This window comes from Electrophorus electricus, chromosome 3 (assembly GCF_013358815.1).
Source record: "Electrophorus electricus isolate fEleEle1 chromosome 3, fEleEle1.pri, whole genome shotgun sequence".
NCBI lineage: Eukaryota > Metazoa > Chordata > Actinopteri > Gymnotiformes > Gymnotidae > Electrophorus > Electrophorus electricus.
In genome coordinates this window covers 19529419-19557137 of record NC_049537.1, presented here as the reverse complement: position 1 = coordinate 19557137, position 27719 = coordinate 19529419, and the positions used below count along the sequence as shown (strand labels likewise).

Here is a 27719-nt window from a genome sequence, read left to right as displayed (position 1 = left end):
ACTAAAACAAAAAAACAGTTTTCTCCCTATATTTAATGTTTAAAGCCACTTTGGACAAAAACATTAGTTATGTACCATGTACAAGTTCAAAGTATTAAACAAATAAGCAAACAAATAAATGGATAATTAAGAAAAACAAACAAGCAGGCAATATATCTTCAGTTTATTTATCCCCAAATTATTACTATTCAACCTATTTCTAGACATACTTGTAAATTTTATTTACTAATAATAAATATTTACATTCCCAGTTCATTTTACTTCTGATGAAAATAAAGCACATCTGCAATAAGATCATTTCACTTCGTAAGACACAATGACTATAATGTGTAAAAGTTGAACAATCCTGACATTATTTTAGAAAAATATCGGCAAATATAAACTGCCTACATCTTTCTCTGGTAGGATATACTTCTATGCAGCGCGCCCTCTTCACAGCAGGGCTGGTGTCTGCTGCGTAGGGCCGTGTCGCTCTGCGGCGCTGCCCTCTGCTGGCCAGAGCAGCTCGGGGCGAGAGAAACAAAGGCAGGCACGTCTCCCCTTGGGTTATCGCTCGAGCCGCAGAGTAGACGGGCAATCCACACAATTAGCGCAACTAACGCTTCCCTCAAAACGAACGTAGCCGGGAGCTGTGACGACTGAAGGGCACTTTTATAGGAAGCGCCCTTGAGTTAACCAGGGCATTCATAAAACCCTCGAGGTACTCTTAGTTGAGAGAAAGCGCAATTCACTTAGCTGGTGTGTGAATGTGTGTACATATATATATAAGTGCGTTTGTCAGAGCCGGCTAAATTGCCTACGAATTGTTGTCAGAGGGGTGAAGGCAATAGAGCCACTTATTTTCCTGCATTCCCCTGTAACCCCATTTTTCCTGGCGGCTTTGCAGCCAGTGATCCACACTCAGTAGTGGAGCAGAAAAGAAACCCCCCGGCTCGTGCCCGGGTAAAGAAATAGCCCGATGGAGTTTATTGACCTTTTTAACAGATCGGAGTGTGGTGGGTGGAAGGCAAACTGCTGATCAATCCTTTTGCGCTTTGTACAGGAAGAGTGTTTTAGCCAGCGGCTAGAGGAACCCACGAGGACAGGACACATGAGGACAGAACAAACGAGCCCAACTTGTTATGGCCTCCATTTTAATTGATTTGTGGCTTATCAAACACAATGCCCTCAAACAGAATGTACAAAACCTTTTTTTTGTCTTTGAAGACACGCTCCCATGACGAAGAAAAAAAAACTTCAGTATTTTCCTTTATTATAAAATAAATACAAATCTCATAATCACATCTCAAAGATGGCAAAGAGATGCAGCAAATAAATAAGTGGAAATCAGAAAAGAAAAGAAAAACCATTAGTCTTGACTGGAAGGAGGACACATGGAGGAGTGGCCAACTGAGTTAGTCTACTAGGCGCACCACAAAATACTGTACAGTGTATTCATAAAGCCTGATCAGTCAGTACGGTGTGAACACCATGGCGTTGGTTTGTCTTCATTTCTTTCTACGTTTCCTTCTTCTCGTTGGTATTTTTTCTTTGCTTTAAAGATGACCGGAGACATGTCTGCACGAAACCCCAAACTGCTGTTCAATAGGAAACCTCAACGTCATTTATCACTGATCCCCAAATTTGAAATCAAACTCATATATAAAATGCAAGCGTTACAGCGGTGTGCCCAGCTTTAAGTATATGTCAGATACAAGGAAACGTTCTTTCTACGCCGACAGTCCTTTCGTAGCCGTGATACTGTCTCAATGTCTCGCCGCCGTGTACTGTTATAAAGGGTGACTTCAAAGTACTGCATCCATGATGTTCATCTCCGCCGTCAGGCCGAACGTCACGGTGATAAAAACTCCACATCAGGCCCCATCCACTCACGCATACCCATGCACATACACATGCACACGCACACACACATGTACGTACACACTTAAAGACTATTAAAATATGTGAAAGCACAAGGTGTTGGAAAAACAAGAATGAAAAGGGTTATAAGTGAATAAAAGGGTTGCGTCAGGAACTGCGAGCAGGGGAAAAAGGCGTTAAAAGGCGGGTTCTGTGATCGGGTAGGGGGGTGGTTTAAAAGGCAAGAAATGCATTTAAAACGGAACCCAAACGATGAATGAATAAAGGGCAGCCCCCGCAGCCAAACGTAGAGATGCCCCTTTGCTCATATCGGAGTCCACTTCAGCTACCCAAGTTCATGGCAGAAGACACGTGCTATGCCTGAATACACGTTTATACACACGCGCGCGTGCACGTGCCGACAAGTCTTCGGGGTGTCTTCTAAACATGGGCTATGTCTTAGCTCTCCTATCTAACCTCTGTACAGGAAAAGAAAATATCACAAGCAAATTATTCCCCCCTCTCTCTCTGTCCTCCTGCCTCTCTCTTTGAGCCTTCTCTTCCTCCCTTTAGGTCATAAGAAGCTTGTCGGCCTCGGGGTACGTGGGGTACTTCACTGTCTCGATTTTCTCCTTCACTTTGTAGGATGGGTACAGGCCGGTGCGACCCAGCCTGCGGTTCACGCCTTTTGAGTAGCCGTCCCAGTGGTTGCCGGCCACGCCCACCACGTCGCCAGGCTCCAGGGGGATGTCCTCGGCGGTACGTGCCTGGTGGGGGTAGATGGCGATCTGGTCATGGGCGTTCTGCCCGCCAAAGTAGTAGATGTCGTCCAGAGAGTAAAAGTAGGAGGAGGCGTCAGGGTGTAGCGTCTGCATGATCTCATAAGCCACACGACAGACCTGGGGGCGGGATGGACAGCACACGGCCAATCAGATGCCGGGCATGCAGATACCTCTGCAGAAGCCATCATTTTTTTGATTGATCTAGAAACGGAAGCTCCTCCCCTGACCAGCAATGGGCCTGACTGTAATTACTGGTAGTTATATAATTTTCTTTGTGGTTAAAGGTCTCAGATCTAACCTTTGTAAGCTGGATCAGGTGCATTAAAAATGTTTAATGCATATGGTGGCCAGGGTCAGGATGACAGTGGCCTTGGGTCAGCAGTCTGAGCCTGCGTGTATGTGTGTATTTGTGTACCTGTGAGGAAAAGGTGCAGACGAGGAAGTCGGTTTGTGACAGGAAGTGAATATCCAGGATAACTCCTCTGAGAGAGTTCTCTGTGTAGCGGTTGTGTAGACCAGCCGACCATGCGATGGAGTTATCACTGATGAACTCGTAATCTGGGTACCTGATGGCCACATACACACACGCATCCAGAGATTTAAGAAACGATCTGACCACCTCTCTAAGACACACACACACACACACATGCACGCACACACAAACACATCAACTCTTCTCACACATTTCTTTGAAGACTCACTTGGTCTTGGCCTCCTGTAACAGAGCGGGGTCATCGGTTGCCAGATATACCCGCTTTTTATCCAGCTGGATTCGCTGGGCCATCAACCGAAACTGCTCCTCCACATGGGTCATGTACTCTTCTATTGGGTGGAATGCCGCTTCTGTCCCGACCTTATCCGTACGCCTCACATGCACCCTGCACACGCACACACACACACACACACACGCCATGTTTAGCTCCAGCTGGCTGGAAATCCATTGAGCCTGGTCTGATCATTTATTGGTCCCCAGGGCAGTGTGGTCTTGCCTGTCGGCAGCTAACAGTTAATAGACAACTAATGGCCATGAGGCAGGGCAGCCATGCTGTTAAAACACATGTGAACCTGACTTTGAAAAGATGTGGGCGCGAGCCAGGAAAAGGCTGGGAGAGAGCAAGAGAGCGAGAGAAAAGAAATAGAAGAGAAGGAAATGCTGAATATCCTACCCTAGTTTTACTTAACGCCATGAGCTGTGGGCCTTAGTGTACAGGTTCTGTTTTAGATTATGCATTCTGTGTGTATGTGGATGTGTGTGCATTCCGATGCACATACATGCGCACACAGGCGTGTTTATGATAGAAGTATAGTTAGTTTAAATAAAGAGTATGTTTAAATAAATGTTACTGCTGTTGTATATGTTTTATTACAAGCATTAGGCATTTTAACGATTTAAGGCCATACATTTAATCACCTTGTATCTGCTTCAGTCCTCGTACTGCGTGAACAATAGTCTCACATCAGTTCATACCTCCCAACGCTGGTGGCTCTTAACGAGTTCCACTACATCACCCGCGATGGTTTAAACACTGGGGAATGCTGCACTATGCAGCCCAACCGATGGAGTCCTTCATGTATGCGACAAGATTAGAATACCGTTCATCCTCCCTTACTGCTACAAACCACAAAAAACACGGATGACGAGCGGTTCTGCTAGTTACAACTGGTGAGCTAAGCGCAGCATGCTGAGATTAGGGGGACAGGAATGGAAAGGGAGGGAAGGAGAAGAGACGACCAGGAGCAAACACGACGCGGCCACCGTCCGCGTCCGTGCTGGCTGTTTACTACAGAGCGGATAAGCAGGCCAGGCCCTGGGCGAAGGGCTGGAGCTCATACCCCACCGTTGCTCGTTAGCAGAGCTGGCCGGCCGTCAGATGAGCTCGGGGTGGCTGTGAAGGAGTTTGTTTACGCTGGGCAGGCGGGACAGAGAGCGGGGGAGGAGAGAGGAGGACAGAACAATGAAGTGAGACACGCATCCAGACAGGAACGGCGTGAGAGGGCCAAAATCGCAGCCTGCAGGGCAGTTCACAGGGTGGGTCAGGAGGGAAAAACCTTCTTTTTTCGTCCATCTCTCTCTCTGTCTCTCTCGTTGTATAGCTTCCCCTGCTTGTTCTCACCGGCTGATGTGGAGAAGCTCTTTCACTTAGCTCTCTCTCTCTCACACACACTTACACACACACCCTGACGCCCGTGTTCTCCTTTTCTTCTCTCGCTCCACCTCTCCCCCCATATCCTTCGCTAGCTGTCTCAGCTACACTGATGTGTGTAGCATCCAGAAATCAATATTAACCCCCCCTCATCCCCCATCAACTGCTAACAAATGCTGTCACACTTCTTGGTATCCTCTGCAGAGTGTCCTCTGCAGAGCCGTGCCCTTATGTGACTGCCGTCTTACACCAGGCTTGTTTGTACAGTCAACTTTTGCCAATCCGCCCAACTCGCATCACACGAGAGACGGTCAAAACTGAGATCTCCTCAACATCTAACAGAAGTTCCTTTCTAAATAATCATTAAAAAAATCCTTAAAAACCAAATACACTATGCACACACAAGCAGAGAAAATCCAGCCAACCAGTTCCCAAGTTTCTCCCATGTTTGTTTACTTGTGGTTAGTAGGTGGGGGGGGGATATGAAGATTACAGCTCAGTGTCGACTGGAGCTACGAGCCTCAATCTGATTTGCGGTACCATTTTTAAAAAAACATTGCACTCTTAATTTAATTTCTGTTAACCACTGCCTTTGCTTCATGGAATAACAGCGTACCTAACAGCAGCGACGGCGACACGGCAGCCAGGCAGTCCTCAGAACCAGACATGAAACAGTGATCAGAAGGACGATGGACTTGGCCCAGCCTTCTGAATCAGGCACCTCCCGGTACTACTGCGCTGGGTGTTCGTCATTCTAGGTGCCTCAGTTCAGGTGTTGGTGACAGGGTGGGATTTGGGACCAAAACCAGGGACCTCCTAGGGACCAGGATCACTGATCAGAGGCTGCGGCATGGACACTGAAGCCGAGCCGTCCTCAGAACCAGACGTGAGACAGTGAGATGAAAGACGGGTGAACTGGGTCCAAAATCCTCTCAGGCAGCTCCTGGCATGGCCCTCCTCGCTGGGACGCGCTCACTAGGATCCTTGACACGCAACTTAACCAAGGCATTCAATCCCATGATCATCCAAGTCACCCATCAAGAACTCATCGCCCCCGTTGGCACAAACGGCACTGCTGCCGCCACACTCCCAAATATTAAAGAGGGTCTTTACGTCGATGAGGGGTAAAATTAAAATTTCACGCACACTGGTCTGCTGGCCGGCAGAGTATCCGGAAGCATAGAGGATTTAAGCGCCACCTGGCTAATGGGAAACAGTGTTGTTGTTTGGTACAGCATTGACTCCTGTATCTAGCAGTGTCTTAGTTTGGTGGTGCCTTGGTGTCTTAACTTACTGTACTGGCTAGAATGCATTCTCTGAGTAGATGACAAAGCACTTTTGTTAGTCTCTCTGCATAATTTTGTAAGTCACTCTGGACTTTTCTTTCTCTTTTCTTGACCTTTAAAAAGGATTCTCTCTGATAATTTTATTGATATTTTTTTTGACAGTACTCATCATTGCAGCCTTTCCTATTGTGTGCTACCCTTTACATTCCCTGTGGTGTAATTATATGTTATTTTTTAAAAATATTCATTCCCTGAACTCACTGGCCGTTGAGGACACGTCACACGTGGAAGGCATGTTGCACAGGAAGCTGATGTGTGTGTTCGGAAGGATAGGAACGGGGCTCGAACACAGCGATAACAGCACCGGCGTACCACAGACAGAGCTGACGCACTCTGAAGGAGAAAACAAACCTGGACGAAGCCGACTGAACTCTACACGCTGACAAGAGAAAGTTGATCCATCACTGTCAAAAAAAGGTCCGGACAGATGCCTGCATGGAAAGGCGTCTGTGCTACCCGTGGTTTGCTGAGCGATGGTTACGTTATAAAGAGAACATAAATAATTAATAAAAGTCCAACTGCTGCATTTGCTCACGACCAATCGTATACAACAATGCTACGCAAAGGTGTTAACACGTTCAAACTGGAGTGTAAAATCTGAGCAAATATATTTTTCTGCCACAATAATTGGTCTTAATTTAAAGAATCCTTGTCTGTTATTTGTTCGGGTATTAAACCCTTTGAGCTGTATTAACACACTTGACAGGCGCTGGCGTTCTGCAAAAATGCGTCTGGCTTCCTGAATTTGTTCTGGAAGAACACCCCCTGCCTCTCAGGCTGTGTTGAGCCCCCCCCGAACGGAACGTCCTCTCAGAGGGTTTCAGCACGGCCCTGTAGCGGCGCTCCTGAAGACCTATAGTGCCAACACTCATCTCTCTTTTCATTCATGCTCCCGGTGGGGAGAAGGGAGAGGGTTGAAAAAGGCCACTTGGGGGAAGGGGGCTGGTGAGCGAAGAAGAGTGATAGAGATGAGTATAAAAGATCAAGAATGGCGAGGAGGGGTTGAGGGAGAGGGCGAATCGGCAATTTTCTTTCTCCGAGAATTATGAAGACAAAGGGAGAGTGAGAGAGAGAAAGTTGTAGAAATAGAAAAAAACGAGTTACACAACTGGGAGAAGAGTGAGAAACGCAATAAGGGGAGGAAGATGTGGACAGATGAATACATGGATGGGTGCAGAGTGGGGAGGAGGGGAGAGAGAGAGAGTGTGTGGGGCATACACCAGCCCAGATATGAAGAGCTTAAAAAAAAAAGACAACCACGGAATCGACCATGTTGAAGTGGAGGAGTGGAGGTGCAGGTTACCCACAGCACGCCATCTCTCTCACACGCTGGGCTCTGCTTTCTGTTTCTGTTTGTCCCAATATGATGTCTGTGGAAGACAGATGTGGAGACAAACATCTGTGGAGCATTGCACAGCGGCAGGGAACAGCCAGACCTGATAACAACCGTGTCACTAAAAGAGAAGATAACTGACGTGAAGGATCTAGGCAGTGCAGCTGTCCAGTCTGTATATCCACTCGGGTCAGTGGACAGCCGAAGAAAAAGATTTTTAACACTTACGGCAGTTTGAGTGAATCCATGGGGTCAGCTTGACGTGATCCACACACCAAGCCACTTTCACATAATGACAAACGTGTGTTTTGCGTGTGTGATTCAGAAGCATTGTGATGGACAAAGGTCCCTCATTTTTCATTCCACTTCTCTTAAATATTTAAAGGTTTTTATAATAGTGAGACCACAAAAAACATCAACAACAAAGGAATATACACTGAAATGAGAAATTATAGTCAGGCAATTTAAGTAGTAGTGGTAGTAATAATAATAAACCCCATTGATGTTACTAAGCACATTTGATTGACTCCTGAGTGAAGAGCGACTGGACTGGAGTTTTCCCTCTTGCGACTCTGGGGTCCAGACAGAGCTTCACTTCACGGATACACTCCATTAATGAGCGGGGTGGTGGAACGGAACGGACACTCAAATGGATCTTCACGTTACCATCTCAGCAACGATGACTGAGGCTGTGACACTGGGCACTTTTCCCGAGGAGACGCCTTTAAACGGCGAGGGCTGACAACGGTTTCCCTGGAGAACATGGCTGGGGCAGATTGAGCAGAAGAGGATTTGCGTTTTCGAGTGAAGACAAAACATCTTTTGACGTGGTAAAAGAAAACATGAGAGAACTGTGCCAATAGTGCCAATGGCTGAGTGGCGGGCGGGAAGAATTATGCCACAGAAAACTGGATCAAACGCTGAAATAAGATCAAGGAGGAGAAGAATATTAAGGGCGGCAGAGTCAGTAGAGAGGGAAAGGTCATTAATGACCGCGAGGAGAGCCGTCTGAGTGCCGAGGGGTGGAAGGAAAACAAAGTGGAAGTGCTCGTCACGAGTGTAGACTGCAGGACCAGCGAGCAGATAAGCTCAGGTGTCGGCGACGGTTTACGGTTCTTGATTGTAAAAGTACGCAGCACATCAGGGGACATCCTCTGAGCTGCTGTAACAACTGCAGCTACACAACAATTCTTGTTTTTTTACAAGACAGTATCAAGGAAAAAAAACAAAGAAAAAAAAGGAAGCATTTAGATCGACTTAGGCCTCAGCGATAGAATCTACACTGGGTAACAAACAGGGAACACGACAAGATATGATGCAGTTTCCCTGTGGGAAATCAGACAGCGTATCCCCATCTGAGCAGCACCGTTTAGTGGGTACATGATCCCGGTTTACGGACAGGGCTCGGCAATTAACGCTGTTGTCATCGTCTCAAAACCTATGCCCTCTTCATTGTCTTCCCAGCCAATCCGGTGAGAGAACGACCGATGGGATGAGACTCTGATCGGGCGAGGAGAGGTGGGGAGGGGCGGAGACATGGTGGTGTAAGGTTAGAGAGCTCTTACCCGATGACGGGGTGCTTGAATCCCAGTTTGACGCTGGCCTCCTGCATCTCCTTCTCCAGCCACGCTTGCGGCCGGACCAGGTACTTAACAAACTGAGATACCCACCAGACGGACGGGTCTCCGTGCAGCCGCTGAAGTCTGGGGGCCAGGTCTTCCGGGATGGCCAGTGGGAGGTACGGGGGCCTGGGGTGGAGGCTATCCACAATGGGCAGCTCCACCACTTGGATGTCCCGATCGTGATCCTCCCCTAGCCGAAGGAGAGAGAGAAAAAAGGGACCCTCAGATTGCAGACCCTCAAATACACATATCACCTGAGATGTTTGGATTCCGACCCTATATTTACCAGCAATGCAAATTATTTGCATGCTTTGCACACACTGCACAATGATAAACATACGGAATATAAAGTCACAGGAGGTCAAAGACAATGTATTTGTATTTTAGCTCATCACTTGGGAACAATGTGACTAAAAGTATTCTATACAGCATGTGTAAAGCATGAATATATTATCCTCCACTCATAAATATATAATTTTGCTGACTTGTGTGGTATTTAAATACTATGCTAATACAAGAGCTATCAGCAAATGCAGAGTCCGCTGAATAGGAGAGTTAATTGTGCTATATGTATTGCAAGAGAAAGAGACAGCGTGAGAGGGACAGACAGATGGAGAGAGGGAGAGACAGAGTGACAGAGACCGAGCGACAGCACTGGAGGCGGGTGGTTATCAACCTCACGGCCTGAGCGCTAAGTATTATAAGGCAAGGTGACATCCTCTCACTCATCCTCTCTCCCTCTTTCTCGCTGGCGCGGGGCTCGGAGCAGGACTGCGCCAGACTGATTAAGAACGAGAGGAAGGACAAGCCACCAGAAAGAGCGGGAGAGAGAGAGAGAGAGAGAGAGCGGGAGAGAGAGAGAGAGAGAGAGAGAGAGAGAGAGAGAGCGAGAGAGAGAGAGAGATATGCTTTGAATGTTTGCTATTTTCTCTTTTGTTTTTAAATAGAATATCTTCCAATTAACCCAGCGCCATTTAAAGCCATACAGCGGCACGCAAACCACGAATGAGCACTCTCGCAAACGCGCGACACAGAGAGCATTCCTCAATAACGCGGTTTATTTCTAGGGTGCGTCTCTTCATACGACGGCACCGGCGCCTCAGAACTCAAATCGCAAATGGCCGAGGTGCCGCGAAGCGCTCGCTCCTCCGCGCGGGCCGAGCGCCGAGGCGAACCTTTCCGCACAGAGCGCGAGGCGCGTGCCGCGAATTTCAATTGGGCGAGGCATCAAATATTTAACGGCAAAAAACGCACGAGCGTTGGGCGGCGCTGATATAAAAGCGCTGGCGGCTCCCGCGAGAGCGGGAGGGGGGAAGTGGGGAAGGGGGCGGCGGGGGACGATGATACTTTTCGCTGTCTTTTGTGTAGAGGCTGTAGCACCTCTGGCAAAGTATTTCGGATAATCGATTCCCCCAGCAGCCCCAACTGGGTTAATTAGGACACAAAACTAAGGAAAAGACTTGCAGCTTGTCCTCAAATCTAAATTAATAACTTGGACTAACTGCTCTAAGTGTGAGGAGCTGTATTCCAAATCTGATAGAAGTTAATTTCTCGTTGATAGACTGAATGAGTGAGTTAGAGAGAGAGAGAGAGAGAGAGAGAGAGATTCTTTGTCAGTGTGTAATGTATGAATGTATGTGACACATTCAGTACATTATGGAACTGTCTCTGTCAGTTTGTAATTAAAATAAAAGTGTTATTTTTATTACAAGAGAAAAAGTCTCTCACAAGTGTCTCTCACAAGTAGATCTGTCTCTCACAAGTGCATCAGTCTTTAATGCAAGTGCGTGTGTGTGTTAGTCAGTCTATAATGGAAGTGTCTGTGTGCCAGTCCATAAATATGTGTCAGTCCATAATGAAAATGTGTGTCATTCTGCAACTGAGGTGTCTACGTGTCAATCATTAATGACCATGTCTGTGTCTGATATCCGACGTTCTAAAGAACACATGTACATGCAACTCACAGATGATCAAATAAAGTGGGAAATCTGAGCACACTCAACACACATCTGTGTTCAGTGGAGTGCACCAACAGAGATTTTTTTGTTTAAAAAAAAAAAAAAAGCCAAACGGGCAAGTTGTGCTTCTGTCCAGCAGCAGAGATCTGTCACCTTGGAGCTGCGGTTCGGAATTCCGCAGTGGAGTGGAGAGATTAGCATGAGAGGACAATACTGACGAGATGAAAGAGTGCATGAGTGAGAAAGGAATCTGGTTAATACAGGCAAACGGAGAAGAGTGGGACTGGTGAAAGAAAGGGATGAGGAGAGAGAGAGAAACACTCCAGACTTCACAGAGAGCTTTTTAAAAATGATTCTGAGAATAAGAGTGATGCATAAAAAAGATAGGGGCAAAATATCTAGTTCCCCCAAAAGGCAATCACCATCACTGCTGTTCTGGCCAACAGAATGGCAAAAGAAAAGAATATAATAAAATAGGATTTAAATACAAACCTATGCAGATATTGTTTCAAACCTTCTGGCACTCAGTTAATGGAACACTCTCACTTTACCCCACACTCTCACTCTACTCCACCCTCTCATTCTACTCCACCCTCTCACTCTACCCTACCCTCTCACTCTACCCCACTCTACCTCTCTCTACCCCACCATCTCACTCTACCGCAATACCTCACTCTCCCCCAACACCTCACTCTCCCCCAACACCTCACTCTCCCCACCCTCTCACTCTCCCCACCCTCTCACTCTCCCCTACTCTACCCCTCTCTACCCAATACTCTCACTCTACCCCACCCTCTCACTGTACTCCACTTTACCACTCTCTACCTCACCCTCTCACTCTACCCCTCTATACCCCACCCTCTCACTTTACCCCACCTCACCTACCTGACCAGTGTCCCGTGGAAGCTCCAGTGCGGTCTGTGCACGTGTCACTGACCGGCCGGAAAACGGTCTCCCAGCCACCGGTGGAGTAGCGCCAGCCGTGCGACTCCAGTATGAGCGTGCGCTGGGTGCCATAGGCGATCATGAAGCAGTAGACCACGTGATGCAGCTGACAGCCATAACCACAACCCTTGTTGATGTTGCACACCAGCTTATGGGCCTTGCTGCAGTCCTGTGGGTTCTGGGAGACCAGAGAGAGAGAGATAGAGAGAGAGAGAGAGAGAGAGACACACACACACACACACACACACACACACACACACACACACACACAAAGACAGACAGAGAGAGAGACAGAAAAAGAAAGAGACAGACAGAGACAGAGAGAAAAAGAATGAGAATTTTAAAGACACCTTATTTGGGACAATGAGACATTGTAAAAGTCTCCACATTCTGTTTTCTATCTCATTCCCTGGCCTCACAGTCATAAATTGTAATGGTAATACAACCTAACAACAAAGATTGATGAATACACCTAGAACTATTCCAGTATACTCAGAAAGTAACCAGTGCCATTTTATTGTACATAGCACTGCGTTCAGCTCCCAGACCTCAATGAACCCAGGCAGACACGCTAACAGCGCGTTAGGTGTTTGTTGAACCCTAAACATGGCCACTGGACCCACTAAGCTATGTCCTAACATTTGTGTTATTCTGCTTTTCCACATGGCTAATCTGGTTGTACAAGACAAAAACCCAACCAGGCACACCACACAGCAGCTTAAGATGCAGTCTCAGACGTTTAAGGCACCCCAACCCAGCCCAGTGCTGCTCCATGTGGCTGTCGCCCCAGGAACTGTCATCTATGGGTTTGACTCACACACACACACACACACACACACACACACACACACACACACACACACACACACACACACACACACACACACACACACACACACACACACACACACACACACACTTGTACAGGCTACCAGACCTCAGGGAAAGAGTAAAAAAATAAAATAAAATATCCAGACCACCTTGCTGAGGCAACCATTAAGATGCACACTGCATAAGCTCACCCAGATGATTCACAGCCCTTCTGTTCTGACTGACTGGTGGTGGGGTCATAAGGCACGAGAGCTGTCGCTTATTCTCGTCCCCCCCCCATACTCCCGCAGGGACAGTCAGAGAAGCAAAGCTGTATTCACCACAGTCCCTCCAGCCAATGGGGATAGCCGGCTTGTTCTGAGCATTTTCAAAGATTGTCGTCAGTGATCCATTTACCCCTAATGACTTAGAAACCCAAAATGACTTCAAATCGGCTCTCTTATGCCGGCTTTGCCACTTCAGCGGTCACAAGATGTGCTCGCTCTGGTACATGTGAAGCCATAACATTAATAGGGCTACAGAGCAGAGTGGTCTGCACAAACATGTCATTAAGACCAAAGCCGTTCTCTGTCAGCCCACTAACATGTTCTTCCAAGGAAAAGAAAAGAAACGCGGAGTAAAATGTTCATATCAGAAGCGGACGAAACGTATTCAGGACCACTGTTTCCTCCAGTGTTGGGCAGAACGCCCTTGCTGTCAGACCCTGAAACCGCGTCACAGAGACGGAAATGACATCTCCTCAGGAAACGACGGCGGCGGCATGTCTTATGGCAAAGTTTCAGAAAACGGTCCACACAAAAGGCTCAGTGAGCCAATCAACTGGTAACAGAGATGATGACGCCGAAGAAAACAAGGTGAAGGACGTCATCAGCGAGGGAGAAAGGAAGTAAATCGTTACGGCAATGCGTAACAGCGTGTACTGAACCGCGGCCTAATGAAAGAGCAGACCACATAAAAAAAAGCGTGAATGTGGCTCTGGCAGTCTGAAAGAGAATCGCTTCAGCTCACACGCATCATGCAACGAGGCTTTAAATACATTCAGATAAACTGCTTGTATCATTTGGTTTACGGTCAAAAGAGAAAACAGAAAAAAAGAGTGAGGAGAGAGAGACGGACGCTGAAAGTCACGTGAACCCCTGGTGATTACCCAGGAACGGCGGCGTGACTGAACTCATGGCAGTGATTGTGAAGCAATCACTAACAGATGATCAAACCGTGAACTGCATACTCATGACCTCTTTACTGCCAACACTATTACAGCGATCACACCAAATCATACACATTACTAACATACTAATCACTCAAACGGTCACTATATCAATCACGCTCATCACTGATACCTACTGTCACACTGACACACTAATCATCGACTGTCAACACACTAATCACCACACACACAATTAAGTGCCATGACACTAGACACACTTACTGCCATGACACAGGTCTCAGTCATCAGGAGTGGATGGGGCACAGTAAATTCATGTTTGCTTTTACACTGATCATGCTTTTTCCCATCACACTAATCCCACTGACTAGGACCACACCAATCACAAAAAGAATTATACTTACTACCATCACACTAACCTTGCTTATTGCAGTCATACTAATGCTGCTTACTGTCGTAATACCATTCACATTTCCTGCCATCACACTAATCACAATCAGTGCCAACACGATAAATATGATCACACAAATCACACTCACTGCCATTGCGATTAATATGATCAGGCTAATCACACTCAGTGCCATCACGATTAATATGAGAACACTAATCACACTCGATGCCACGACAATGTCACATTAATCGTGAATACCACCATCACAGCAACATCTTTAGCCTCTGCTTATGTGTGAATAAAGGCAGATAAGCTTCTCCTGCCATGTGCTTGATGCAGACAGTTGTGCACAGGGGAGGAGATCAGAATGCTAACTCCACACTTGACGCAAGGTCAAGTGGGTTAGTACAGCCTTCATTAGCTACAAAACATGTGCGTGCACACACACACACACACGCACACCCGCCTGTTATTAGTTTTGAAATTTTCATTAGTTCCAAATTTATAACTTTATATTTAGTTCATTTCAGCTTTTTCCAGCTTTATTTTAACAGGGTGCAAATATTAATTTTGTTTTTGTTTTCTGTAGAAGATTAGCTTTAGTTTTTATTATTTAAATTTTTCATATTTATTATGCAAGCTGTGAAGACCAGATGTTTCTGACTAGATTACAATAATAAAAAATACTAAATACATATAGAAACTAAAAGAGTTTCTTTCTGACAAGTTTAGTCATTTTAGCATAAAACCGATCTACACTCTGCCGTTAGGACTGCACCAGGAGTGCGCAGGTGATGCTCAATGCCCCCAGCAAATGCGGCCATGTGGCAGAAGGTTTTGCCGCTCACTCCGACTGAGGGAGCGCGTGTTCCCATGGAAACGTAACGTCAGCGCCTGCCTTCCGTAGGACACTTGATGACATCGGGATCTCCTGGCCATTTGAGTTTTTCACATAAGGAATTCATTAAAGCCATCACAAATGACTTACCTAAAGTTTCTCTCTCTGTCATTCTGATTTGTTTTCACTTGTGTTGTAGTGAATTATAATTTAGATTTTTATTATTAGTTTTTATTTTTAGGTTAACGATTTTTTCGCTGCTCGTTTTCGTTAATGATAATAACCCTGGAGTGTCACAGCTAGTGTCTCATCAGAATTCCTATTTGAACAGCTTATTTCTAATAAAAGGAAATCCAGGTACCATTTTACTGAAAAATAATTCGACATGAAGATGGAGGGTACACATCAAATGTCTTCCCCAAGTCTTTGGCACAGGTAGAAGGGAAAATGAAGGAAAAAAGAACACAGTTTGGGTTTTGCAAGCGCTCAGTCAAAACGTGAGTGCAAACACATCAATGAGACACTTCACCCAGCGTGCATCATGAACGTGAACACATTTGAAGCTGGGCTACATATTTCCTTATGTAGTCTAAAATGATTCGAACACAATCTGAGCTGGTACGGATATTTAGAACAGTGCTGCCAGTAACCAAGAGTTACTCCACAAACATTTGCTTTTCTATGCCTTGGAAATACTGTAAATAATACAGTTACGCCAGTAGGTGCATTCCCAATTGGGGGAGACATTGAGGGAGAGAGAGAGAGAGAGAGAGAGAGAGAGAGAGAGATCAGAAGAGAGAGCCTGAGGAAGAGTAGAGGTATACATATAGCACTCCACACTACCCACAGACCCATCAGGGCTGTCCTGCTTCAGGGGAGAGATGGAGGGGCGCTATGGAGCGATGAATTAGTAATGAGGTAACGGAAGAGAGAGAGAGTGAAAGACAGCAGCCCCTAAGCACTGCCTACAGCTGTTGTTAACAGTGCAACACGTGCGCACACACACACACACACACACACACACACACACACACACACACCCGTGCGCGCGTGCGTAGGGGGTAAGCAAAGGGGGGGTTAAAGAGATGAGCACGATCTTTGCTCTTGGGTGGCTGGTCAGAGCCGGAGAAATGGTGAAGGGAGGGGGCTGGAGCTCTAAGCCTGGTGGCTCACACCCTCTCCAAATCAGAGGTGAGAAAAGGGCCCGGCAAGCGAGTCCGACCGAGCGTCGGAGGGAGAAAACGGAAAACGGGATGGCTGTATGGAGGGATGGAGCGGGATACGGACAGAGAGAGAGAGAGAGAAAAGACAGAAAATAGAGTGATGACAGAAAGAGAGGAGGGAGAGAGAGAAAATGAGAGAGAGATAGAGAGAGTGGAGAGAAGGACTAATGGAGATGAGCATAGAACAGTTTGCCATTCGGCATCTCAGCATCATCACCAGGGTACAATAAGGAGCTTGGAACTTGAGGCCGGAGCTCAAACCTGCCTCAAACTTCAAGGTTCTGGTTTGCGAATACAGCATGACCCAAAAACATCTGTCAAAATTTGGGGTGTTTCAGGATTGGGCCCAGGCCCATTTCAGGAGGTGCTGCGGCAGGACAGGAGATCCCCCAGCCTGTCAGGATGGGGCCCTTTTGGGCTGGTGGGCCTGGGCTTTGTGGGAGCATCACACCTGCAGGTAGGAGATCCTGTTCTGCACCAGGGTGGAGAGGTCCCTCGCCTCCTTCTCCCGCCACACGCCTGCGCCGTCCGCCTGGCTGAGGTAGTGTAGGTCTGTCATGATGGACCTGGACGTATGGGCGCAAACACAGGCACACACACACACGTTGATACAGATACACAGACACAGAGTGGAAAATTAAGATTCCACAGCACCACCTTTTCCTCAGAATGGTGTTATTTGACTGGGGAAACCTTCTGTGATCTATGAGGAGATCAAATGCCTGCTTACAGGCAGCAGTTATTTTCATATGTGCAATACCACAGAATATCTGTCATATCTGGGATACCGAGCGAGGGACTGACAACATAATGTCTTGAGGTCATGAGCTGTGTGGCACTGTAAAGCAGTACCACTACTCCCAAATGCTATTCAACAGCACAAAACTCAACACCCATTCAGAGAGAGAAAGAGAGAGTGTGCATGTGCGTATTTTTGCAACAAAACATGACCTGGGTCAACCACCACACACACAGACACACACAAAAAAAAAAATTACAAAAATTATATATATATATATATATATATATATATATATATATATATATATATATATATATACATACATACACACACACACACTCCCCATACACACACACAAACACACGCATCCAGTTCTAGATGGCAGAGTCGTTGGTGGCGGGAAACCGGAAAATCTTCACGCGCGCTCCTGTTCCCAGCTGTGCCCAACACACACTCAGCATATCTCAATGCGAGCTCCTTTCCACGGCATTCCAAACGATCCATGCCATCTGTTCACTCCACGTATAGGTAGCAACTTCGAACCCCGATGCAAGGGAATCTCGATGCCTTCAAAAACAGGCACACGACGGACTCTTCTCATTCCGACGTTTCACCCTCCGCCAGGCAACCTTCTCCAATGTGTCTCGGACCGTTAAGACTGGAACAGAAAGCCCCAATCAGGAAGTAGAAAAAGGGATGCCACCAGCACTCTGCGTCAGTCTTCTGAGATGACCACAGGTGACAATAGACTGCAGGACTCACCGGGCGGCTGAAGGCTTTGATTACACGTCCAATAGCGGGGCAATTACCCTGCCACATCTCCTCAACCAATAAAGCAACAGGCAGGGAGGACAGATGGAGGCCGAGACAGAGGGAAGAAAACAGAACAAAACCCCACCCGCCCAAAAAAACAACACCCAGCACACAGTGAGCAAGGGGGAGACTAGGAAAGAGAAAGAACAAGAAAGAGAAAGAGAGGAACAGAGAGAGAGAGAGAGAGGGAGGGAAGAACAGAGAGAGACAGAGAGAGATTGTCTTTTCTTTTTAAACCTAACCTCCCTTCCCTAACACACCTATTAAACCTTGGCGATTAACTGGTGCACTGAATCAGGCGTGTTAGAGGTGAGAAATCACCAAGCTCTCCTTGACTCCATCCTACACGGCCACCTATCAGCACTCCTGGTGTGGAGAAACGTATTACTTCTATATCACAACACACCAATTTTTATGACATTTTTATGATTTCCAAATGAAAGTTATTAGCTCCTGTGATTGAATCCAAGTGTGCTTCACTGGATTTTAGTCTTTTATTCTGTCTTTTGTTCTTTGGGCCACTTCCTGCTCCTCACTTTGCAAAGCTTTGTGTTTAGCGCAGCAGGGCTTAGCCACCCCTCCCTCGCCACAACACCTGCCCCCCCCACACACACACCCCTGTGCTCCCCACTCAGACATGCACATATACACTCTTACAAACCAGTCAACATCTTTTATCTGTCAATGGTGTGTCTGTATGTTGGTGTATATACATAAATGTATGTTGATTGTGTGTATGTGTGTGTGTGTGTGTGTGTGTGTGTGTGTGTGTGTGTGTGTGTGTGGGCGTGTGTGTGGGCGTGTGTGTGGGCGTGTGCGTGGGCGTGTGCGTGTGTCTGCGTGTGAGTGCGCGACTAACCTCTCCTGGTGACCGAGGTCTTGCAGAAGCATGGCTGTGCGTTTCTGCTGCGTGGCTGGGTCCACATGGCTCAGTTTCTTCACCTCACTTCTCACGAAATACCACAGCTCCCTCACGCCATTCTCCACCTTCCTCCGATACAGCTCCTGCTCACGGCCGGGGCCCGCTGGGAACAGACAGACGGACGGACGGGCATGCAGACAGAGGAAGCTCAATGACCATAGGGATTTCAGGGATGCACACGTCCACACCCTAAACAATGGGGTAGTTTGCTCATGTGACCTGGAGCTGCTGTACGTCCTCCACCTCCTCGTGCTGGAATGTGGAACGTACCCAGCTAACACCCCGAACGTCCCCAGCCACCAGCCCCAGAGCACCGCTGCTGACCAGAGCCAGTTCGCGCCACAGTTTTTTGGACAAACTAAAAAGGCATATCGGGCGAAAAACCATTAGGGGGCGGCTGGGAATGTCTTCATCATCAGGGATAAAAAGAAGAGGCAGCCTTCATGCTAACAAGGCAACTACGGTGCACGCGCACGAAAGAAATCCCCAAAGGCGTCAAAAACAGACGATGAAGGAGACAGAAAACTCACCCTCTTCCACACCGTTAAGTGTTCGGAGTGCCAAGAAAACCTCATCACAGTAATACGACTTGGTGCCGTGCCTCACATCTGCTTCAGTAAAAACCATGGCTCCTCTAAACAGAGCAGTGGTCCTCTCCAAAACCGCCCCGTGGTGTCACAGCCCGAGGGTCGGTGAGTAACCGGTCATGTCCACTGAGCTGACCCGAGGCAGCCTGCCTGGGGTGCTCTTTTGTGTCTGCACCGATGATACTGACAAAGAAATTTACAGCCATCAAGCCGACACCTGCCTTTTGGTCAAAACCAGGCGACACACGATAGACTGTTATGATAGTAGGGACAGTCGTCTGACCTCACGAGTACACTAGTGGTGATGGCTGTGGGGGAACTGACTGTAAAAGGCTGTTGGGCACTGTGGGGTAATAAAGTGACCCACTTCGCCCTTCGCAGTTTTCCGATTCGCATCCTTATTTACCTTCACAGATGCTCTCGGTATGAAAGACCGTTGCGTCAACCACTTGCCGGCTTGGAAGGCGGCGAGATTACAAGGCACAAGAGTGCACAAGCAAGATCGAGGCCAGGGGCATGAGCGACAGACAAACGGACGCGAAGAAAGAGTGGGAATCGAAGTGTGTGTCCACACACACGGAACAAGGCTGAGTAGACATCACAGGGTGGACCCAGGTGTCTTCTTCTGTCCACTCTGGTCATTCGATCCAGTTGGAATGTAAAAGTGCTGGATTGTCTTTGTAGCCCCTCGTAGCCCCCCAGGACTATTTCTCCCTCTGGTCTCTTTCACTCGGACATTCTCCTCCCCTCCTCTCCACCTTCTGTTCCTGTCTCCTTCAAGGTTAAGACTCAAAGTATCCTCTCTCTCTCTCTCTCTCTCTCTCTCTCTCTCTCTCTCTCTCCCTCCCTCCCTCCCTCCCTCTCTCCCTCCCCCCACTCTCCTGTCTCCTGCTCAGCCCTTATTTCCACTGTTACGTTTAACACGATCCACTGCCTGCTACAAAACAGCACCATGACATGGAGACTGTCCTCCCACACTCCTTCGTCCGCACGCGGGTGACCGAGACGCAGGTCACCTTCCCTGGCCTCGCTGTGGTAGACGTGGGACCGGAGGCGTGAGGCATCACACTTTTTCCACTCTCTGTTTTTCCTCTTGCCTTCTCTCACTGGGCCGCTGTCGTCCCCCCGGGGTTTTTTAAATCTCCGGAGGGCTGGCCGTGATCCTGCTTGCTGACCCCCCGCCCCATCTCACCCAAAAAAGTGACAAAAAAAGAGACAAAAACAAGAAAAAGAAAAGCATCTCTTAGCTGTATCCCTTTTCATCCCTTCCGGAGTGTATCCTCTGACATAACTCGGTCAGTTAGGTCGGGGGTAGAAGGACGTTCCTTCCATAACAATGAGCGCACCAGCCCGACAACAGAAAGCGCCTTCCTCTGCAAATCTTTGCCTCGACTTCTGATGATCGATTGATATGATATTCATATTGTTCTTCCGTGTGAACCAGGGCTGAGAAACGTTGAGGAGGCATTGGGTTTAAGGCTCTCTAGCTTACCCTCCCCAAACAGCCTCTGGTAGCTGTGGATCTCCTGTTTGGCTCTGCTTAGCTGATCCTCCAAGGAACGCAGTCTGCCTGTGGAGCTCGGTCTCCCCGACTGCCCTTCAGGGATCCTATAGAGGGTACACACCCACGTAGGCACACACACACACACACACACACACACACACACACACACACACACACACACACACACATATTATTAGTCCTTCTTTTCTATCTTACAGGAAGAGCTCTTACACACTGAGGAATGACTGAGGTTACTCTTCACTCTTTCTGTATTGGGCAAAGCCTTCACTCCACCCCCCTACACCACCCTCTACACTGTCTACACCCTACACCCCCTCTACACCCTACACCCCCCCTACACCCCCTCTACACCCTACACCCCCTCTACACCCTACACGCCCTACACCCCCTCTACACCCTACACGCCCTACACCCCCTCTACACCCTACATGCCCTACACCCCCTCTACACCCTACATGCCCTACACCCCTCTACACCCTACACGCCCTACACTCCCTCTACACCCTACACCCTACACCCCCTCTACACCCTACATCCTACACGCCCTACACCCCCTCTACACCCTACATCCTCTACATCCCCTCTACACCCTACATTCTACACACCCTACACACCCTCTACACCCTCCACCCTACACACCCTGTACACCATCCACATCCTCTACAGCCTTTACACCCTACACGCCTGTCCACCCTCAGCTTGTTATGATTTACAGGTGACAGCAGACAGGGAAGGGGGAGATATAAACACACACAGAGAGAGAGAGACAGAGAGAGAGAGAGAGAGAGAGAGATAAAGAGAGAGGCAGAGAGAGGTGGAGAGAGAGAGAGGCAGAGAGAGGTGGAGAGAGGCAGAAAGGTGGAGAGAGAGAGGCAGAGAGAGGTGGAGAGAGAGCAAGAATAAGATGAGGATGAATGGCGAAAGGGTGGGGTAGGGAGCATGAAGAAGCGCGGGTGAGCGCAGCCGGTTGATCCGGGGAGTGCTGATTACAAACGGCCCATGAGTAAGAGAGAGCGGAACGTCTGCCTCTGACTTCCACGGCACCACGCTTAGTGCGCACACTACGCCTGCTGCTTAGATTCGTCTTAAGCTTATAATCAGTAATTACAGTCTAAATGATGGCCCCACTTCCCCTCAGCCTGCTTTGACACGCTTGCTCTGAACACCTTCCGTACAAACAGCCCTCTAATGAGGGCTTGCCAGCCTATTTATTCTCAAGTGGGGCACAAAACATTAACTAACTTCGTTAATTCGCTCTCCAACAACAGGTCTTAATATGCCAAAATACTTCCACCATGCTCTGTTCCCCAACCGCTGCACAACAAGTACAGAATAGTCTCATTAGGCTCACAACAGTAAACATGTCTGAGTGCAGAGGGTGGATATCTCGGGCGTGTAAGGCTATGTATTACGTATTCGTGTGTATCCGTGTGCTTTCAACGATGTTGATACTCCACGTACGCGCATATGCAAAAAAGAAAAAGAAAAAGAAAGAAGACCAGATCTGTTGCTCTTGGGAAAGAAAAGGTGAGCTCAAGTCAATCTCTTCTTTACTTTAATGTACATGGTGGATGACCATAAACCTGTCAACCAGAAATGTACCTAAAATCCCATGTAAAAACCTCATGTCAGTGTAGGTGTAGGTGGGGAGTGGGTGGGGTTGGTGGGAAGAGTTCTACACTGCTCGGCGGGATGACCGAGAGAAAGGGTGGGTGACAGAAAGCTGGCCCTGTTAAATGTCATTACAGCCAAAATTTGTTCCGCCACCACAGATCAACGTCCTGAAGTGTGTGTGCGTATTTTTGCGGAGCTGGAAAAAGCAGATGAATGAGACTGGCGGAGACAGGAAGCCCCGCTGCGATGTGGGGTGAGAAAAGTGCGCACAAACTGAAATGACAACAGAAATGTTCGCCGCCTCTCCTTCTTCCTTACTGATTGTCTTCCTCATACTCTGTGGCTGTCTCTCCCTCTCTTCCTCTCACTTGCTATGCGTCCCTCCTCTTGCTGTCTGTTTGTCCCCCTGCTTGTGTCAGTGGTCTGAGGCGTCTCTCATCCGTCTCTGCTCACACCTGCTTTGTCGCTCTGCTCCCCAGGGGCAAGCATTAACGTGGGGGGAGCCCTCCCACGTGTGGAGTGGGCTTCTCCTCATCCATCATCCTCCACCTTCTGCCTTTACAACGCCTCGACCACACACACACACGCAGACACGCCCACCTACAGCCACTCACCCAACCACACACACACACACACACACACACACCTGCCTCTGCGTACTTCTCGCGTCTCTTTGCTCAGACCCTCATTTCCTCTTAGAGATGTCTGTCAGCTCATACCCTCTTATACCCTACAGCTCATACTTTCTTATACCCTACAGCTCATACCCTCTTATACCCTACAGCTCATACCCTCTTATACCCTACAGCTCATACTCTCTTATACCCTACAGCTCATATCCTCTTATACCCTACAGCTCATACCCTCTTATACCCTACAGCTCATACCCTCTTATACCCTGAGTACCAGAGGTTCTCAACTGCAGACCCGATCTATCGCACCTGCTGAAGGCCACGAGGGGCTCAAGAGTTAGTTGAACATTACAGGCCCCAGAGAGGCGTCCCCAGACCGGAGCTGAGCACCCCTGCTTTAAATCAACCACAGTGCTCTGACTGAAACTCCCTCACTATAGCTCTCGGACATGTGCCAGCCATGTGTGTGTGTGAGTGTGTGTGTCTCGCTGTGCCCTTATGACTTGGCTATCACTCTCCACAGCACAACACCTGGTATTCCATCAACTTACTGCTGGAGCCACCTGAACAACACCATCTATTACACCGAGGGCAAGGAGAGAGGGAGGGAGGGAGGGAGGGAGGGAGGGAGGGAGGAAAAGAAGGAAAAAGAAAGAAAGACAGAGAGAGAGAGAGATTGAGTGAGCGAAAGAGGATAAAAGTGTATTTACTCAAACCATAGGGATCTTCTATGCAGTCTTTAATTTTAAATATTTTAAAGCAGAGAGAGAGAGAGAGAGAGAGAGAGAGAGAGAGAGAGACTGAGTGAGTGAGCAAGAGAAAGAATAAAAGAGTATTTACTCAAACTACAGGGACATTCTATGCAGCCTTTTCATTTTAATTTTAAATATTTTAAAGCAGAGAGAGAGAGAGAGAGAGAGAGAGAGAGAGAGAGAGAGGGATATGATGCAGTGAACACGAGTGGTGTTGATCACCTCCAGCGCTGCTCATTAACCTCTGTGTCCTGCCTGCTGGGCAGTGCGACTGCTGGGCAGTGTGAGTTTTAGCTAATAAATGATTCCTGATGAGAGTGGTAAGGTTGTGCTCATTTTGAAAGGCCACACACACACACACACACACACAAACCTACACACTCTTCAGCCTGCTCTTCCTTACAGTTTGTCTGTTTCTGTCCCATTACGCATATGGGAACTACATGTGTGTGTGGCAAGGAGTAGTTCTTGATGTGTGATGCAGAGGCAGGTGTGTGTATGTGTGTGCTTAAGTGTGGCGGAGGATATAGTCTTTTCTATATGCATGTGTTTGTGTCACAGTAAATCTAATCCTGTGTGTGTGTGTATTTTCTTGTTTGTTTTTGTGCGCGCGCGTGTGTTTGTGTGTGTGAGTGAGGCAGTAAGACGTTCTCTATACTTGTGTGTCTCAGGAATTCTGCTTTCCCTCTGTCTCTCTCTCTCTCTCTCTCTGTCAGCCTTCTCCCACACTATGCATGACAGGAGTAGAAAGGGGAGGGCTTAAGGATGACGGACAGCTAGCTAACAGCCTGCCACGCTCCATTACACCCGTCCAACACTCTGATAAGGGCGATGTACGCAACGTCTCCTCACTGCAAATAAGTGTGTGGTGCACGCGCGCGTGTACTCTCTGTCTAGAAGATTCCAGAGGGTGGCTAGAGGGCGGAGATGTCTACTCTTTTCATGATGGTCCATCACCTAAATCGTCCAATCAGTAGTGGTCACATGGTCACAAGGGAGGGGCGGGCCCTTGTAATGTTCGTAGTGACCTCCCTACAAAATGCTTGTTCAAGACTAGCTTGCCTACTACAGTGGACAGTGAGTGCGGGTTCAGAGCAGGAGTTTCTACCCGAGTGGCTGGTGAGCGTATGTTGTTATGACTTTAATGAGCTATCTTCATACACTAGTATGCAGCTCACACAGCAGCTGGAACAGAACAGGATGAATATTTATCCTGAGAAAATGAAAGCTCGACTCATAAATTCTCACCCATCTCCTGCTCTTGATGAGCTTGACGCATGCATGTGTGTGTGTGCGTCCTTATGTGTGTACTGTGTGCGTATACATTATGAAAAACACTGTGAAATGTGTGTAAGAGCAGAGTTGTCTCCATGGGGGATCAGAGCTCAGATACCATGCACAACCATAAACGCTGATGTTGTAAAAAGTGTAAGCTAAAAATGTTAAAATCACAATATTTTCTCTCTCAAGTGATTGCATGTAAATCAAGATTAGTTGCGCAGAGATCTGAGATGTGATTAACCAGAAAAATCTCACAGAACAGCCATTTACAAATCTGAGATTAACTGGATAAACTTTTTATATTTAACTTTTTTGAATGATACAAGCAATGTTCACATCTGGGCCATAATCTGAGAAGAGCGCAGAAGTCACATTCTCTTTTTCTGTGTGTGTGTGTGTGTGTGTGTGTGTGTGTGTGTGCGCGCATGTAACAGCCCAGCATGATACCAATGTGCCTAGTGATTTGGTGCATGTCTAAAATTTGCTTGACACACTTTTCCCAACCTAAAAGGCAAGATACCATTCTGCACTTTCCCAGACAAAGCTACTTTCAGTTTAACATTCATTAAGTTTGGTGAAACATATTATTATTAATGAAGCAATATTAATATTATTATTATTATTATTATTATTATTATTATTATTATTAGTAGTAGTAGTAGTAGTAGTATTAAGACATTTTTAGCAGTAAGTAAATATTATTCTGTGTAATAAAAGCTACTATAGTAGTTGTAGTCAGTAGTAGATATGGTATCAAAGATCCATTTTTTCTATATTTCCACATTTAAACACAGAAGCTACTTTATTCTCTCTTCCCCAAAACAAACCCCACATTCCAGACCTGACACCACTCCCCGACCTTTCAACCCCCCATGCCCCTCCCCCGAAACCCGATCCCACCCCCCATATGCCCTGAGCCTCGCCCACAGCCCCACCTGAGTGCCTGAGCCATGCGCCGCAGGTCTTCGTTCTGCTGTTTGAGGCGCTCCAGCTTGGTGAGGATCTTGGCCAGCTCCCGGCTGGAGCGGGGCGCGTGCTCGCCGTCCCTGACCAGATGGCCCCCGATGTAGAAGAGCAGGGTCCCCCATGCCAGCAGCACCAGCGCTATCCAGCGCCACGACCCCGTCCATGGACGCATGCTGCCCCGCCCGCTCCCGGTCCGCCCGCCCCCCCCTCGCCTCCGGTCACCACGGCAGCAGGCGTCTGGCCATCTCTGGCCGGGAGGGGTGGAGGGCCCTGGGAGGAGGGGCTGGGAGAGCTCGGGCTTCGCGGTTCCGGTTCGTCTGGCCGAGGGGCCGTCTAAGTGGTCACGTGAGAGCGACGGTGACGGTCAGGCATGGTCAGCAGACATGAGATGTGACGGGGTCGTTTCGGACTTCGGCGTGGTCCGTTTCGTCTCCACGGAGCGCGATCTTGCTCGGCGTGCTCGGGCTTCTCTGGTTCTGTGCAAACACAGAGAGAGAAACAGTGGAACACCGTGTGCTACACAGAAATAACAAATGTTCAAATGCACACGCACTGCAAAATATGTTCAATTATTCTCTTTTTCCGTTCTGCCTCACCCCCTCTCTATTCATTTTTCTCTCCATTTCCCCCCCTCTCCATCCTTCCCTCTCAGGTTCTCTGCCTTTCCCTCTCTCCTCTTCATCCTCTGTCATTCCTCGGTGAAACTCCTTCTTCAGCAATCCTGCAGTCTGATCAACATGACATTGTAATTTTGTGCTGAACGTGACAGGGAGTCTCCGTAGGACAAGCTGTCTGTCCACCCCGTGAGCATCTCTACCTCATGCAGCCACACTGCTGTGTCAGCACTCACGAAAGGAGCGCACACACACACACACACACACACACACACACACACACACACACACACACACGCACAAACACACAGATGCACACACGCACGCACGCACACGCCAGGCTGCCAAGGTGAAAGCACGAGCTCACTGGAGCAGCACGAGAAAGATACCTGTATCATCACAATCGAAGAGAAAGACAGCGAAAGAGAGAAAGAGAGAGCAAAGACATGGAGAGAGAGAGAAGGAAAGAGAGAGAAAGATGGAAAGAGAGGGAGTGGGAGAGAGGGCCAGAGGGAAAGATGCACCCTCATCAGACGGTAACAGAGAAGAGGACGGCGTGACTGGAGATGACGGAGGAGCCCCGCACAGGTGCACCGAGAGAACAGAGTTGAGGGGAAGAAAATGCCTTTGACATGATACTCTCTTCCTCATGCGGCATGACGACATCCTGCTCGACTCTTCTGATCAGGAGCCCAGCGTTTCCTGATTGGACAGTACTGTATGGTGACAGGTGAAAGGGCAGCTGACCTTTCCCCTTTGGTCGGCTTGCGCTCCTGGCTGTGTTTCTGCAAGGCTCATTACAAGACATCATGCCTGTTTCGCCCCAAAATGAAAATGACTTTTGTCCGCCTCTG

At 48.0% G+C, this 27719-nt stretch overlaps 1 protein-coding gene across 1 annotated transcript; it reads right to left on the bottom strand.

The window, feature by feature from the left end:
• Positions 1–1116: 1116 nt before the first annotated feature.
• fut8b (fucosyltransferase 8b (alpha (1,6) fucosyltransferase)) lies at positions 1117–26423 on the bottom strand. Its single transcript, XM_027016214.2, has 9 exons — positions 26221–26423; positions 20974–21089; positions 18832–18997; positions 16869–16983; positions 11910–12147; positions 9010–9256; positions 3323–3499; positions 3037–3187; positions 1117–2738 (listed from the first exon to the last, which is right to left on the bottom strand). The coding sequence occupies exons 1-9, from the start codon at positions 26421–26423 to the stop codon at positions 2409–2411; spliced, it is 1743 nt and encodes a 580-aa protein (XP_026872015.2). The 3' UTR covers positions 1117–2408.
• Positions 26424–27719: the final 1296 nt, after the last annotated feature.

Excerpts from the sequence above, each read along its gene's own strand:
- fut8b (XM_027016214.2), bottom strand. The coding sequence starts at position 26,423 with ATGCGTCCATGGACGGGGTCGTGGCGCTGGATAGCGCTGGTGCTGCTG. Across the intron at positions 12,148-16,868 it reads ACAGGATCTCCTACCTGCAG|AACCCACAGGACTGCAGCAA; the intron begins GTGTGATGCTCC and ends CTGGTCTCCCAG. Across the intron at positions 3,188-3,322 it reads TTACAGGAGGCCAAGACCAA|GTACCCAGATTACGAGTTCA; the intron begins GTGAGTCTTCAA and ends TGTGGCCATCAG.